Source organism: Amblyomma mixtum, chromosome 7, assembly GCF_055824585.1.
Source record: "Amblyomma mixtum isolate Tamu chromosome 7, ASM5582458v1, whole genome shotgun sequence".
Lineage (NCBI taxonomy): Eukaryota > Metazoa > Arthropoda > Arachnida > Ixodida > Ixodidae > Amblyomma > Amblyomma mixtum.
Genome location: NC_143018.1, coordinates 75,604,615 through 75,620,603, shown reverse-complemented (window position 1 = coordinate 75,620,603; position 15,989 = coordinate 75,604,615). Strand labels below are relative to the sequence as shown.

At 49.4% G+C, this 15,989-nt stretch overlaps 1 protein-coding gene across 1 annotated transcript in view; it reads left to right on the top strand.

Moving 5' to 3' along the window:
• Positions 1–8,239, top strand: part of LOC149336542 (uncharacterized) — a 56,431-nt gene extending 48,192 nt beyond the window's left edge. Inside the window, exons 7-11 of the mRNA XM_089554166.1 lie at positions 352–631; positions 2,839–2,999; positions 3,726–4,102; positions 4,918–5,260; positions 7,805–8,239. Of these exons, the coding sequence (XP_089410292.1) occupies positions 352–631; positions 2,839–2,999; positions 3,726–4,102; positions 4,918–5,260; positions 7,805–8,131 (1,488 nt within the window). The 3' untranslated portion in view covers positions 8,132–8,239. The remainder of the gene's footprint in view (positions 1–351; positions 632–2,838; positions 3,000–3,725; positions 4,103–4,917; positions 5,261–7,804) is intronic.
• Positions 8,240–15,989: the final 7,750 nt, after the last annotated feature.

Genomic DNA, 15,989 nt, shown 5'->3' with positions numbered 1-15,989 from the left:
GCGGTGGGGCAGAAATCCCTGGCGCTCAATTTAAAGCAGTCAAAGGAGTTTCGAGATAACGGACAAATGCAGCTGCAACATCGTGGAACAATGTCTAAGTAAGTGCACGTGGCCGCGATCAATCGAGATAAGTCTGGTCACATCTTGCGTCTCTAATAGAATGATAAAGCGGCGTGCCATAGCTTTTGAGTGCAAACAAACACTACAGAGCTTCGGGGCCTTACTTCCCTCTCCGAGCAGCATCTCCCCGATGCCTTATAACTGTTCGCGTTATCTGCTGTTTTATATAGCGGACGTTATATATTTCCGTGCCTGTCCCTGAACGTCATGTACTTTTTCGTACGGCGGCAGATCTGCGGCACACACGACTACTCTCCCTCAGCTGTGCTTCGGGCTGCTGTGCAGAGCCGCACACTCAAATGGCTCTGTGTCCGCACGTACACCATCCATGCCGAGGACATCGAGGTCATGGCCGCCGCCCTAACACGGCACCCGCCTTCGTACGCGAGCCTGACCGGCACCGCGGCGAAGGCACCACCGACACGGACAAGCCGCCTGGAAAGCCTAGGTTTCTACGACTGCAACATGTGCGAACCACGCCTACAGGTGGCCTACGCAGCGCTCATCGGAGGCAAGCAATGCATCTTCCTCTTAACGTGGCTTGTTCAGGTTCTTGTAGACACAACAGTACAAGGAACCAAATTGAGGGCACGGGGCTAGAGCAGGTGTTCTGCGTTCGGCCTCTTCTGTGTAGCTTGTTTGTATGTTTATAGTTCTTTTGCGCTGCTGAAAACTCCTCGATTGTGATGAAAAAGACTAAAAAACATCGGTCGCCGCAGTGCTTCACTGATAATGGTGCTCTACTGCTGACTCGAAAGACACAGGATCGGACCGGACCGGAATGGGACCGGACGCGGGCGCGGCAGTCGCATTTCAATGGTGGCGAAATGCTACAGGCCCGTGTACTCTAATTTGAGTCCAACCTCACCCTCACTCGACATGGCACAAGCACATGCCCTTCGCAAACTTCAAGCTAGCAATCTCCTTATCACAGTAACACTCTGCAGCCTTGGGTATTTTATGAAAGTTGGTGTCTTTTTGTTGAAATACTCACAGGACACTTCTGTCCACCCTCTCTGCAGAGGGCGATCCATTATAAACATGAAGGGAGCCATAAAAAAAAATATGTTGTTCAATCATGGTGCCAGCCACTCACTATGAAGCCCAACTAGGGGACGGGAGAGGAAATTAAAAACAATCCTGCCCTCGCCAGATGGGCACCAGTGCTCTAACCAATGTGGAGTAACTCAGGGTAGTTCGCCGCACAGGAGTAGCAGTAGCCGCCCATGAAAAGTGGAAAACCTCGACGGAAAGAGGAGTTAGGAAAGTTGTGAGAACAATTACAGGAAAGCGAGAGGTTCGCGACTTCCAAATTCCCCCGGTCGGGCAACGACGGAAGTGGCGTCTAAAGGAATGATATGTTGCCTTCGCCGAGAGGCCTTTAAAGGTGCAAACTCCCTGCATGGGCTCAAAAACCAGGATCTCTTTTCCCCCGAGGCGCCACGTGGTGGCGCACTGCTCACCAACATCTCCCCGCGGGCATGCACCCGCGGATGCTCGGGAAACCGTGCTGTCGCAGCTCACCACCTGCATGGTGCAGGTACACTAGCGGGTCGTAGTTAGAAAAGGGGCTATAGCAGTAAGCCCTATAGTGAGTTGTCACCCTGACTATGGGCACGGTGACCACTCACTATAGGGCTCCAATATTTAATATTGCGCCGATTAGTTGTGTTTATGGGCCATGTACCTGCCAAGGAAGTAATTAAGAATCTGATGAAAACGGCAAAGGCATAAAATACGCAGGCAAGGTTTACGCTTGCTCTTCTTGACATTCGTCATATGTGCTTTCGCCACTTACGGAGCACGCGTAAGTGCATACAATACCTTGTGTACATGTCTCCAGCCTGTATTATGCCTCAGTAGGCTTCACCGAGGTGAAGGCACCATGATATTTTTTAAATTATTGTAGCCATGCCCGGACAAGACTAAAAAATCATCTTCTCTGCTACTTTCCTGGCCTCCAGTGTTGACAACAAATCGTTGGACGGCACAAAGTTGTAATTTTAAATTGAAGCAAAATAGAATCGGGCTCGACAAGCTTGCCATATTACTGGCGATATTCGTAAAGCGTCAACTGACGAGTTCGTCGAGTGCAGTCGCAGTGCGCGGCAGTCGCATTTCAATGGTGGCGAAATGCTACAGGCCCGTGTACTGTGCGATCTGAGAAGACGTTAAAGAACCCCGGGTGGTCTAAACTATCTGGAGCCCTCAACTGCGGCGACCCTCGTATACTGAGTCGTGACTTCGAGGGGAGCTTAGCCCGAGAGAAACAAAGACGTCAGAGGGACACAGGACGAACGTTAAACCTCCTCCGATTTGTGCCTTACCAACTACCCAGAACTTCAGTCACTCTAGACCGGGCTGCTTAAAAAGGTTATACTCCACAGAATTAAAAAAAAAAACCTCGTTCTGTGGCGAGGAATGGAGCTTTGTACGCATTAGGGATAGTCTAAGCCAACAGTAACGATAGCTTCACACTTATGAGAATACTTTCCCGCCTATATAAAGACAGGAAAAGATGCACTGGGGAAGACACTGCGCACAGTCGCGGTCAGTATAACCCGGAACATTATATTAAGATGGAAAGTGTGGCGAGTTGAATAAGATTCACTGTGAAGGTAGAGCGAAGCAGGAGGACGAAAAGATGATGTAAGACAAGACACGAGTGCCAGACAATTTCACATGACCTGTTGTGTGCGCGTGTCTTCCCTCGCCCAGGCGTCCTGTTAAAGCTCATGATTAGCAGGTGCCCCTTGGGCGAGGAGTTCGCTTCCACTGCTGCTTGCAAACTTCGCACCGACACCCGCCTACGAGTGCTGAACTTGCAACAAATCACGCTTCCCGTCAACTGCATCCGCATCCTGGTCCAAGCGCTCGAGGTGAGTAAAATATTTGTTTGAGCGTTTTTAATTTACAGGGCGATCCCTCCTATATTCTGGGAAGCAAACCAAGAAACCAAGGATACCATGAGCTAGTTTCAATTTCAATTTCAAACTATTTATTATCGTTTTAGTAAACAAGCGTTGCATACGAGCGGTGATTGTAAGAACCTTCGGCGTGTTATTTCGCAAGCGATTCCCGAGCCTTTTTGCTTTGAGGGCTTGTCAGTCGTGGTCGTTAGTGGCTGGAGCGTCGACTAGCTGCGAATATTATTTTGCGTGAAATGTGACCATGACCAAAGTGTTAAACATTTTGCAAAGTTGTCCTATGTGGTCACATCTTCAGTAAAACCATCAAAATACCTACTGGGAAGTACGAGTGCTATGCTACGCTGCCAGTTGCAAAACTGGTTACTGTGAGATTTCGGGCTCTCCTAACTGCTGCATTAATACGCAACAACTGAAAACAATGAGCTAAAGGAGAAATGAAAAATATCTACGTCCAGTTCGCCGTCGCTTTATCAACAATAGGGCAAGGCGCTAGAATAATTACGGGGATTCCTAAACCCGCTCATATATTAACACGCGGCAGTGTTAATAGTGCCCTCAGTTGTGTCTCTTCAAGCCTCATTTACTGTTTTTTGCTTATATCTACATTTACCATAATTCTCACGACGGTCTCCCCAGACTTCTTTTTGAACTCTTTTGAACTTTTATGTCTTGTAGGGCCCAGTAATGCACGCTTTCAATGAACAGGTGAACTCTACTCTGGAGAGGTTTGGCTTCGACCTGTACAGCAGTCTACCAGAGTCCGGTCTATGCACAATGTTCAACACCATTCGAGAGCTCGACGTCTCTTCGCGAATCCACGTGAACTGGTACAATCCACGTCCGTTTGATTACCCACAAGGTGGACAGTTGTGCAGTAGCTCTTGGCTCTTCGCCGAACTGGACACGTGTAGACCAGAAGACGTCGCCACTCTTCTGGAACCGCTGGCCTCCGGTAGGAATGTTATTTCAGCGTGGATTCAGTGTGTCAAGCCGGTGGAAGACGCCGTCGTTCAGCAGCTGGTCGACGCACTCGGCAAGACCAAGTCCCTGAGGTAGGCACTGTTTGCTTTTATTCCCTAATCGCTCTCCTCGGGCCGTTTTGTACTCACTGGGTGGAAGAGGAGAGCTCAGTGTTTGCTTAGATGCATGGAGCCAAGGCAGGGGGCGCCTTTAGGACATGGCGGTGGGAATTAGGGATAGGCGGTTTCTCGCGCATGCTTATTTAGAATTTAACTTTAAAACAATAGTAACAAGTTGTTTTCTCTACTAGAAATTTTCGTGGTTAAAAAGCAATAACCCACTCCGCTCCTTTTTCATTCACTAGCACTTATAGTGGCTATTCCTCGCATTCAGGAGTAGTGTATCTGTCTGTGTGTCTGAAGATTGCTTTGTGGCAGGCTTCTTATGTGCACACCGGGTGATGGGCAACCTGTCCAGGTGTGGTTATACATGTATATACATACTATGTATGTACATGTATGCATATACATAGCGAAGAACATATTAACTGGAAACCGAGCAAAACTTAAGGAATCTGGACAAGTGTGGAATGCTTAGGCAGTTTTTAAATGTAAGTTTGGGTGAAAAATCTACTTTAGTCAAGTAGTACAAAGTGTGCAGTATGCTAAGTATATTATATATAAGTAACCCGGACATACACCATAATGGAACTTCTCGAACAGAAAAAATAACCGCGATGCCTGTGTTTCCTTCCAGTGCTCAGCTGTACGTTCATGCGCTGTATCTTGGTATCCTTTCCTCTAATTTTTTGCTGCCATGAATTTCCCCCGAAAATATCACTGTGTCACGCAGATACCAATAGCTGACCGTCTGCACGTTGCAAGTGAATCGCATTTTATTGGCGCAGAGAGTTGGACCTCATGCTCAATTGGTCTGAAACCAGCATCGTCAACGTGCTGCGGTCATTGGAACAAAACCGCAGCGTCTGGAGACTCCAGATAGGCATCGAAACCTTCAAGAAGCGGTCAGCCCGGGCGCTTGCCCGACTGGTGCAGGAGAACCGCACGTTAAGCAGCCTTTTCGTGGACCTGGATGAAGCCTCCGACGACTTTCTGCAGCATCTCACCATCTGCAGAGAGCTGAAAGAGGCTGTGCCTCGTAGTCGCTTCCTGACCAATGTAAGCGTGAACCTGCAAGATGTGAACCGTGCTTCAGATTTCATCATCAAAGAGGCCCTGAGGCGCAATAGGGTAAGAGCCGGCTTCGCTCGTCATGAAGGCTGTATCACTTTCTCCTTTTGTGAAAAATTTAGTCAAGTGGATTGAATCTTTCTTTCCCTTACCTTTCATCTTTTCTCTCACGGCGTGGTTGATGTGTCCACCGAGAAGTGAGAAAGTTGCTGCGTACTGTGCTTTCAAACATTGCGAAGGCCAAGCAAAAGAAAGAGGAGCTGGCAACGAGTGAAGTTGGCGGCGTAAACTAGGGCGCTCGGCTACTGAGCCGTAGTTCCTGAGCTCGAACCCCGGCGCTGTTGGCGCGTCTAATGAACGTCAAACAGAAAGGCACTTGTGTGCTCTGCGATGTTACTGCACGTTAAAAGTCAAGAAGTGGTCGAAATTATTCTGGAGCCGTCCACTTGGTACCTCTTTCTCTCTTTCTACATTCAGACGCTCTCATCGCTTAAAGAAGCGTTGAGGTGTCCACCGAGAAGTGAGTCATTTAATGAGCTCCATTATCGTGCACCGTTGCTCTCAGCATGATAACAGGGATGACCACTTATTCTTAGAAGGCGCTACTGCCAGACATGACACTTCGTGAGTGCAGCGCCACGAGCTCCTCTGATTTCCTTTTTTTAGGTGATTTAGCTGCATTAAGTGTCAGCGCTCGTGGTGACGCTGTACCTCTACGTAGTTTGCCAAAGTCTTGCATTCATGGGTCTAGCGGAAATCCTATTGTTTGAAAGACGAAGAGAAGAGTTGGCAATGAGAACAACGAGGCACGAGAAATGAAGTAGTTCAAGGCAAAATGTGGTGGTCAACGTCCTAAATGCGCAAGGAAAATCCGGTTCTGACTTAAAAATGGTGAAGCTAATCCATGGACTAAAGCCTGAGAAGAGAACTCGATGGATAAGGAAAAATGCAAATGTCAGAGGGGGGGGGAGGGGGGAGGGGTTGCTAAGAAAGTATAGCAACCGTGTTACAAAAAGCACAAGACTTATCCTAAAAAAAGCCCAAGTTGGAGCCGTATAGCTTGGCTAAAAATTGAATTAAAATAGAAAATCATTTTCGGCATTTCTAAACCAAGCAGGAAGTAAGGCTCCTGGGTGCTCCTTGAAGAAGGAACTACAATCGAAAGATTTAGGGCCACAGGTCATGTTTGCTTCTGCTACAAGAAAGACAAGGAATGGGACCGCGTGAGAGAGCTTTTTATTCAGTTTAAGGGCGTACTTCCTCAGGTATGCTAGGCCACCAGTAAAAAAGTTACACTAATCATTGCACCATTTAAACGAATTTATGCAATCACATCCAGTTTCCTTTGTCAACCGCCAAAGAGTGATAATATAACAATTGTAACAGGACAGAAAACGTGTCAGTACCACATATCACTTACAATTGCTACCGCACATCATTGCCAGCCTAACTAATCATACTGCAGAGCAAAAGCCTCTCCCATGTCTCTCCAGTTAATCGTTTTCTTTGCCTGCTGTGGCCCCCGTATGCCTGCAAACTTCTTAATATCATCCGCCCACTTCAATTTCTGCCCCCCCCCACCCCCCCCCCCCCCCCCCCCCCCTGCTACGCTTGCCTTATCTTGGAATCCACTCCGTTACCCTTAAGCAGCAGCGGTTATCTTCCCTTCGCACTGCATGCCTTGGTCAAGCCCAGTCCTTCTTTTCGGTTTTGACTAGGATGTCATTAAACCGCGTTTGTTCCCTCACCCAGTCTGCCTCCTACCCGCCTCTTAACGTTACACCTATCATTTCTATTTCCATAGCTCGCTGCGTTGTTCTTAACATACCCTGAACATTTCGTTACCCTCCAAGCTTCTGCCCCTTAGGTGAGTACCGGTAAGATGCAGCTGTTGTATACTTTCCTCTTGAGGGATGTTGGCTAACTGCCTTTTATGATCTGAGAGAACCTGCCATATGCGTCTGCCATATGCGCAAATCTGCAGTACCAAAAAATGATTACACCACGGCTTCCGCATTGCCCCCCCCCCCCCCCGCCGACGTTCTTGCATAAAAAAGAACATGCAAGAACCCTCTGTATTTTGTACAGCAGTCGCATCTGCCGAAAGACGCTGTATGTCCCCACGTTTCGTTCAACTTCAAACAGGTAATGATTCAAGGCAAATTCGTATCTCAAAATAGTCTGTACAGCCTGTTCTTAGTAAGAGCTTTCTACTAATGGTATATCTACTCATTCGGCAACATGGGGAGGTAGCATCCCGGCTAGCTACAAAGCCAAAAGCAAGCTTTTGGAGCAAAGCTTCGGCAGATCAAGACTAACCAAAAGATAGGATTCTTTGTACCATACTCACGCTTACAGCTGCGGCCATATTTCCTGCATGTGTTCTCGGTATTTTGGGGCTTCACGTGTGCTGAAGCAAAAGAAAAAATCCCAATTGCTTATAGCTTTATGCCCGTTGCATGCGCACACGTGATAAGTGCTTTTGGGTCTACGCAAAGGTTGTTGACGAAACGGTGGTCACCCCACTTTGTTAAAGGAACTTTCAGTGCCCCCGTAGCAAAGAAGTCTGGACTTAGTTGCCAGCGGATCTGCCTTAAAATGCAGGTTCTCGTCAATGAAGCGGTGCGCTTCGTCAAGGGCTCCAGCAATAAAAAGGATGCTCTGGCATTCGAGTCCCTGCAGAACTCGTGGACTGTTCTGAAAGACCTGAACCCGGATGGCGACGATCGTGACGAGGCTTGTGCCAAACTGCAGATCCGGGAAGCCCGCCGGAGGCTGGCCCTCAACTACTTCGTCTTCACGGGCGTCGTCAAGGCAAAGATAGCCTGCCACCCGCATCCAAAGAAGAGGGCCAGGTTCAGCAAGCTGAGTAAGGATGCGCAGGCTCACATCTGCTCTTACCTCAGCCTGACTGACGTCATGGACATCTAAGGCACCATCACTTCTGAAGGACAGCCTGCAGTACACACTACCGCCAGCTGCTGTACTAATGAATGAGTACAGTCGCGAGTAAAAAAGATTATCACACATGACGGAACACCGGAGCGCCGGAATGGCAACGCGTGGCACTGCGGGTGGCGAAGAAGCTGATAACGAGAGTGCCGGGCCGTTCCCATTCTACAGTATTGGTGGGGGGGGGGGGGGGGGGGGGGGTTCAGCGGACTGTCACGCACCAGCAAAATTACTGGTTAAAAGCAGCGCTATCATCTATTGTTCCCGCGAGTTCCTTTTGACAACGCATCGCGGACATAAAAAACAGTGTAATAAAAATAAGTCGTCTTTGCTGATAACCGAGCCAAAATAAATGCCGCATGCGCAGTCAAGTAGGGTCGGCACTTAAACGCTCGGACGGTGCACGCTTGATAAAGCTTACTTTCTGCCGTCCCCCCCCCCTAGTCTGCAAACATGGAAACGGCCCGATCGGCAGGTCTGCGAACCGCAGCGCCGCGTGGTGAAATATCACAATTCTGATCGCCAGTGATCTGTGCTAACATTTTTTGCTCGAGACTGTACATGCTACCGCCAGAAAATCTTTGACAAAACATCTCAGCGCTACTGAAGACATCCTGTCTCTGTAGGCATACTCTCTACGCGTCTCATCTCATTACGTTGCTTGACTCTGACCCCATCCTGAAGTCTTTTTATATGCTTTAAAGAATTACATACTTTTAGTGACTCATTTTATGGCTTCACTACATTCATCATAGTTTCCAAGCGGCTGTTTCCTGACCGATTCGCCGCAGTGCAGGGCCGCTCTTCATCAGCGTGCCTCAAGCTCTATTGACCAAGAACCTACATGGTTCTAGTTTGTGACCGAGTCATGCTGAAATGTTTTAGCGTAGTAACTTTTCTTCACGAGTACTATATTATCCTTCATTTTCGACATGTGATCCAAAGTGTTCACAATTGTATTTTTGTGGACTACTTTTACTAATGTATACTTTTTAGAATTATTTTATGTGCAAGACGATTATGTGCCAGCGTTTTGCGCACACCTTTTTATGTTGTGAATTGATGAACCAGGTGAATAAACCATTTTTGTCGTTAAATCAGTTCACCTGCTCTTATGTGTGCAGTTTATTGAGAGGCCTGGAACGTTGAGCAGCCATTTCACGGTTGAATTCGTTTTGTTGCCAACGATATAGAATTGAGCTCAGTGATGCATGTTCGATTTAGCAGTGTTTTATTGTACAGTATTTTCGCTCTTTTCTTTAAAAATAAATTGCATCCTGTCTGTTGTGTCCTCGTGCAAATTTTTGCTACTGGTTCAGCGTCCAGACGTAACAGTTGCCTTGAGTGCGGGCAATAATATTGCTTCGGAGGCGTACACGACGCCCGCAGAGGAGTGGTTCTCCGGGAAAACATTCGATATATCCAGTGAAGAGCCGAACGATGTTGTGTACGGGAAAGTTTGGTTCTTCATTATAATGCCACTGACTGCTTTGCCCTACGCACCGCCTCGTGGATTTCGGCAAGTGTACCCAACGCAGGAAGAGCCCATGTACTCATCCTCTCTGGCCGAAGGAGTTTCGATATTGTTTTCTCTTGATTAGAGCGCATACAACAGCGCCATTTGTTCTCAGACTGTTTTACGGAAGCTGAATATTTTTAAAGACCTTATGTGACGCAGATGTCAGGCGCAGCATTCTCATTTCAAGCAGAAACATGCATGTTCTAAGCCAATACCGGAGGCTTAGAGGAACAGGGTAGATATTCTAAACTAATCTTTATCGAAATCTGAGTGCTAAGCGCCTACACCTGATACTTTCGTGAGATGTCACTAGGTAGCCAAATAACAATCAGCAACCGATATTTTGCAGGCTTGGAATTGTTAGTTCTCAACAGGGAAGAACAGAGAGATGGCAAGCATTGTTGCTAATTAAATTTATCTTCATACGCAGCCAGGGCCTCCCGAAGAAGGTTGTTTACTTGGGCGGAACAGCAGCCGCTTCATCTACAGCGATGACTGTTCGCGGCATAGCCTCGATGTGTACCAGAAACCGAAAACGATCTGAATCTGCGCTAACACATTGAGCGATTGACCACTGCTGTCCTTGAGCTGGATACATAGCTGGATCTTGCAAAGCGCAAGTCTTCAGGATGCGCACAAGGTCTGTGCTTGCATCGCGAAGCCGCAGCGAAGAGAGACTAAGCACCAACAAGGCGCTGGTACAGCTCTTGCAGCTCGTCATACCACGTGTGCATACAATGTGTATGGCAGCCCGCCCTCAGAACGATTCTAAGCTCTGCAGCCGTGTCGGCCAGATCATCTGACACGCGACAACGTAGCACGCGACCCTCCACGGAACAATACAGGTGCCATAGATTCTTCAGCGCATCCCACGGGTTCTGGCTGCTGTCGGTCAGCGAAGAGCTCAAAGCACGCAAAAGGCTCGCACGTGAACTCGGGTCTTGCAGCACGCGCATCTTTAGGCGCCATAGTCGACTGGTTGCAACTCCCGGGAGAGACATCACAAGTATCGGTCAATGATCAGTAATGTACGTACATCGCCTTCGACGGCAAAGCGGCGACATTCGTCTATGACACGTAGCCGGAAAGCACTTGAGGCACATATGCGCGGTCCAGCCTGCTGGCTGACGCATCGTGGCGCCATGTCCAACAAAACTGCGACCCCTTGAAGAGCTCATTTTCCCCCACCGTGACAGGATGGTAAGAGGGGGCCGCGGTTATAGCCGCCGATGGTGCCAGCGGGGGGAAGGCGCTAGTGGTCTCGTCCAAGTGTGACCGGCGTACAGGGCGCGCCACTGTTCAGTGCTCGTCGCCGCAGCGCCGACAGGAAAGCATACAGTTGCCACTCGGATGGCCATGAATGTCACAGCGTCCACAGAACGGCGCCGTGTACTGCGCCCTGAAGTGCTCCGAAGAGCTACAGCGCCGACAGATGCGCTTCATGCCACGGTAGTCGAAGGTAACCTCTTGGCATGCGACGCGTTGGTAATTTGGAATAGAGTTTATGCTGCTCATTTTCATGTGGATGAACCCTGTGCCGGTCAGGACCCCACAACGTGAACCCATCTGGCCCACGGTGGCGGAGAGGACCTTCCCATGCTGACTCAGGACCTGAACGAGCGCCTCGTTGTGAACATGCGAAGGCATGAAAAGGCAGGCCATGGTGATGACTGGTGGCCCCCCTGGAACGATGGGAACGCGCTCGCTGCCGATGACCAGGCAGCCGGAGTCGACGGTCAGAACCATGGAGGCCTGGCTCTTGACCGTAACTTTAAAGGGCTGGGCGACCTTGTGCTGGGCACTTTCGCCAATCCAACTATGGAGACCGCCGCAACGACGACGGTCTAGAGACTACTCCACGCAGGGTCAACTACATCGGAGACTAAGCCTTCGAAGGACTGCAAGGCGCTGATGGCGCCTTGGCTACTGAAAGGGACGCCCCTCGCGTAGAACACGCAGGCAGTCATTCTTGTGCACGGCCTGGTTATTTTGGTCATTTTAGTTGAGTGCGAGAGCCCAAAGCACGTAATTTGAAGTAATCGAGCAAGGATGCTGACAATTATATTACAAATTATCTGTAAGAGTAAGTTAAGAGCGCGCAAATTACGAAATGATTTGAAAAAATGCATGCATAATAAGATTGAGCCACGCCGGTGGGTTTCGCCCCGCATAACCCAAGATGGAAGAAAGAAAGATGGAAACAAGGTGGAAGAAAGAAAGAGCTAATAAATTTTTCTGCCACCGCCACTGGAGCAAAAGTCAAACAGCAGCTCAAATCATTACGTCAGTTGATTTACAGGACTGCCTTACGATGAAAACTCGATAAAAAACATGTTAGTGTCGAAATGTGCAGGATGAAACACGCGCGTTATGGATGGAAAAGAAACCGACTTGTCACTGGCATTGCGTCGCGCAAGCAAAGTAGACCCCACGACGGCCTGTCCTGCTGGGCGCATAACGTCTCCTGGACGACATGCGGCGCACGGTCCGCGTGTTTACACCCACGGGCTAGGAGTCCTTGAGGTCATGTGTGCTCATCAGGAAAGGCCGGGCTGTTTCATTCTAAAGTTTTAAAACTCCGTGCAGGACCCGTGTGTCTAAATTCAGTGCTCTGATCTCGGTTGAGTTCGAGTTCTCAGTCTTTCCACACCACTGGCATCCTTCACGTAAACGTCCTAAACTTCGCAAAGTGGTTGGCCTAAAAAATAAGTCACATCACGTGGCCAGCAACCGCTTCCTAAGCTCGCAGTCTGCGCCACTAGCTGCTAACCTGCAAAAAGAAGCCACAAGTTGTCGCAGGATTCTGAGCCTGAATTGTTGTAAATTGTAGAATAAGACATAAGTTATTGAAGTCGTAGAGCTTCGGGACATTAAACTCCACATAACAGTAGGAAATCTCAAAAGTAACACTTTGAATGCGCAATGGATCACCGGTGGGTGAGGTCGTGTTTCATGATGTGCTGCCTCGAATACTGAGTCTCACTATGAACCCGCGATACAGCCCAGATTTTCGAAGCGCTTGATAAAGCGCATGTGCCAGCCGCCGCGGTGGCTCAGTGGCTATGGTGCTCGGCTGCTGCCCCAAAAAGACGCGGGTTCGATCCGGCCGCGGCGGCTGGAATTTCTTTGGAGGAGAAATTCTAGAGGCCTGTGTACTGTGCGATGTCAGTGCACGTTAAAGAACCCCAGGTGGTCGAAATTTTCGGAGCCCTTCACTACGGCGTCTCTCATAGCCTCAGTCGCTTTGGGAAGTTAAACCCCATAAACCAAACCAAACCAAAGCGCATGTGCCAAATCGCTGTTGCCATCTATCGGCGGTTGAAAGAAGTTGGCTTCGTCAGTGGCTCACGCCGCGCGCAAGAAAATTGAAGGCTGCCGCACCGGTGGGCCAAGCCGCACATCAATGAGTGTGCGCAAGTCGCGGCCGCCTTGAACGTGTTAACTAGGTGGATCGCGGGGCTCCTCTATGCTTCACATCTTCACCTGAAGGGGTTTTCTCCTGAAGGGAGATGAAATGTTTTCGGACTTTATTGTCCACTGCACACGACCGCGCTCGCGGGTGTATTGATGAAATTTTGTTAAATAATGAGCTGCCGAGGCGTTTACCAAACGAAACTTCGTAGTGGCTTCGTTCCGTGGATTACATACGTTCTAGTTGAAGACCACTACGAGCAGGACACCGATCTTTGCTTTCGCGCAGCGTCGTTCTGACTTACTCGGCGTCGTAACTTGCCGTACTCTCCTTCTCGAAAACGCAGATCCTAGTCATTTAAGCTGTCCAAGTCAGCAAGCGATTCCTGAATAAGAAACGCACGTTGGCCTGCAAGACATTGCAGTACTCTCAATGCCTTTTCAACGCTCATCACCTTGCTGACCACGCCACCTATTTTAGTCTATTTCGACCTTGAACCCTTACCGAAGTTCGCACCGATACCAGTGGATACTGGATCGGTGCTGTGTTAGCCCAGCGGCAGCAGGGCCACGATCGCATCAATGCATACTCCAGCGGTCTTCGTTCTTCCGGCGAGCGCAATTACGCCCTCGCCGAGCGGGAATGCCTGGCTCTCGTTTAGCCAGTTGCTAAATTCCGCTGTTATCCCTTAGGACATCCTTTCTCCGCGTGACCGGCCACCACACCCTTTGCGAGCTTTCTTTTCTCAAAAACCCCACGGGACGTCTTGGTCTTGTGACGTCTTGGGCCTACAGAGTACTTCTTCAGTATAGTGTACAATTGCGGTCGTCTGTACCAGGACGCTGCCTGCTTACCTCGTCAACCTGTGTACACCTGACTAAAATGGAAACGACATGACACCTTCTCTCTTCATCATTTCCGATATTTCAGATATTTCCGATAGCACCATTTCCGATAACAGACGCGCGATATTTCGTTACGCGCGACCATTGAAGGCCTGAGCGCTGGCTGCCCCGATTCTTCACTGTTACTTTTTGTGCTCGAAAATGGCATTCTGCACCGATATGATCTCCACCCTGACTGCCCTCACCTGCTGTTTGTCATGCCTCAGCGCCTGCGTTCGGCTGTCTTGTCAGAATATCACGACCTGCCAACAGCCGGACATCGGTGCGTCTCGAACATACAACCGCGTCCGCTTCCGCTTCTTTTGGCCAGGATTACACCGTTCCGTCCATGGCAATGTTGTCGCCAGCGACGTGTGTCAACGCCGGAAAATTACCCTGCTGCCTGCTAGACCCCCCAGCCTAATCACATACCTTCCGCTCATTTCTATCGCGTCGGTCTCTACCTTCTTAGCCTTTTTCCGCCGAATCGATCAGGCAATAAAGCGATTGTTGTCGCCACCGACTATGCTATAAGATACGCCATCGTGCGTCTGTTGCCGACGAGTTTCGCGAGAGTCACCAGGGAGCACCGCGGCAACTCCACACCTACCACGACCGCTGTTTCTTGTAGAACGTCGTGGACGATAGCCCTCGGTCCTGTTCTGCCCCGCATAAACTCTCCACAGCCTACCTACCATTCTCAAACTAGTGGACTTGCTGAACGCCTGAATCGAACACTCACACACTGTTACCTATGTACATATCTGCTGATCGTCGCGATTGGGACGAAGATTCGCCTTATATTGCATTCGCTTGTAATTCGTACCGCCATGAGACTTCAGGCTACTCTCTTTCTTCGGCTGGCATCACTAACTCCCTTTGAACACGTTGTTACTGCCCACTATCGTTACGATCACGCAGTACGCACAGGATGCCATTATACGCACCGCCATGGCGCGCCAAGCTGCTCACGCTCGTCTCTCCGCATCTCAGTTCAAGCAGAAGGCCACTTACGACCGCCAACGTCTGAAGGTTCACTTCTCCTCGGGGTCCCTCTCGCCGCGTTAGGCTGTCTGAAAAGCTGTTTTCCGATACACCGGCCCTTATCAAGCCCTCCGCCAGGGAACTGGTGTCGCGTACGAAATTATTCCGGTCTCTCCTGTGACGTCATCCACCCGCCCAGTGACTGCTGTCATTCATGTGGCTCGGCTGAAACCGTACCGCGCCCTTGATACGTCATCACCTTAGCACCGGAACGGTGCTTTTGCCGACGGAGATTATGTCCCGGTCGTAGGCAAGAACAAAGAAGATAACGAAGTGTTGTGCTTGTGTGGGGTCGACGAGGAGAATGGCGTGTGTTCGGGCGCTGGGCCCTCATTATATGGCTCATTGATTGTATTTTGCTGTATACATATGCAATCAGTTTTTGTAAATGTATTTCTTTCCGTTACATTATTTTGTAACACTAACAAAGGCTACTTGTTTGCGCCAGCTGTGCGCGTTGCGTTTTGCGAGCGCTGGTTTGTGTGTCCCCGACACTCGCCCGCACTCAGTAAGCGCGATCAAAAAAGCATTACACGAGTTCTGAACGCAAGCGCCCCGACTGTGGCAACACCCCGCTTTGCTACAATTAAGGTTGAATTTGGCATTTGAGGCGGATGGAATGCCGGAAATTATTTTTTTTTTCGGCATGCTCCGCTTCTCTTAGTCAGACGTCCTGCTTCGTACGCCGGGTAAGTTAGCAATGTGATTTATGCATTCAGTAGTCTTTCTGCACTGGACACACTCGCTTCAAAGCAAAGAGGCTGCTCCGGAGTGGAGCAGTAACAAGCGTTCAGAATCAGGGCTAAAATCGCCGGGAACTATATGAGCGTACTTTCTCTTACTGTGTCCCATACAACTGTTTGCGCAGCTCCGCCCAAGTGGATGCGCACTGTTGCAACAAGGGATCACATTGAAAGCTCTTTTGATGTGGACACTAAACTACGGAGATAGTAAGTGCAAGGAACGTCACAAGTTTGC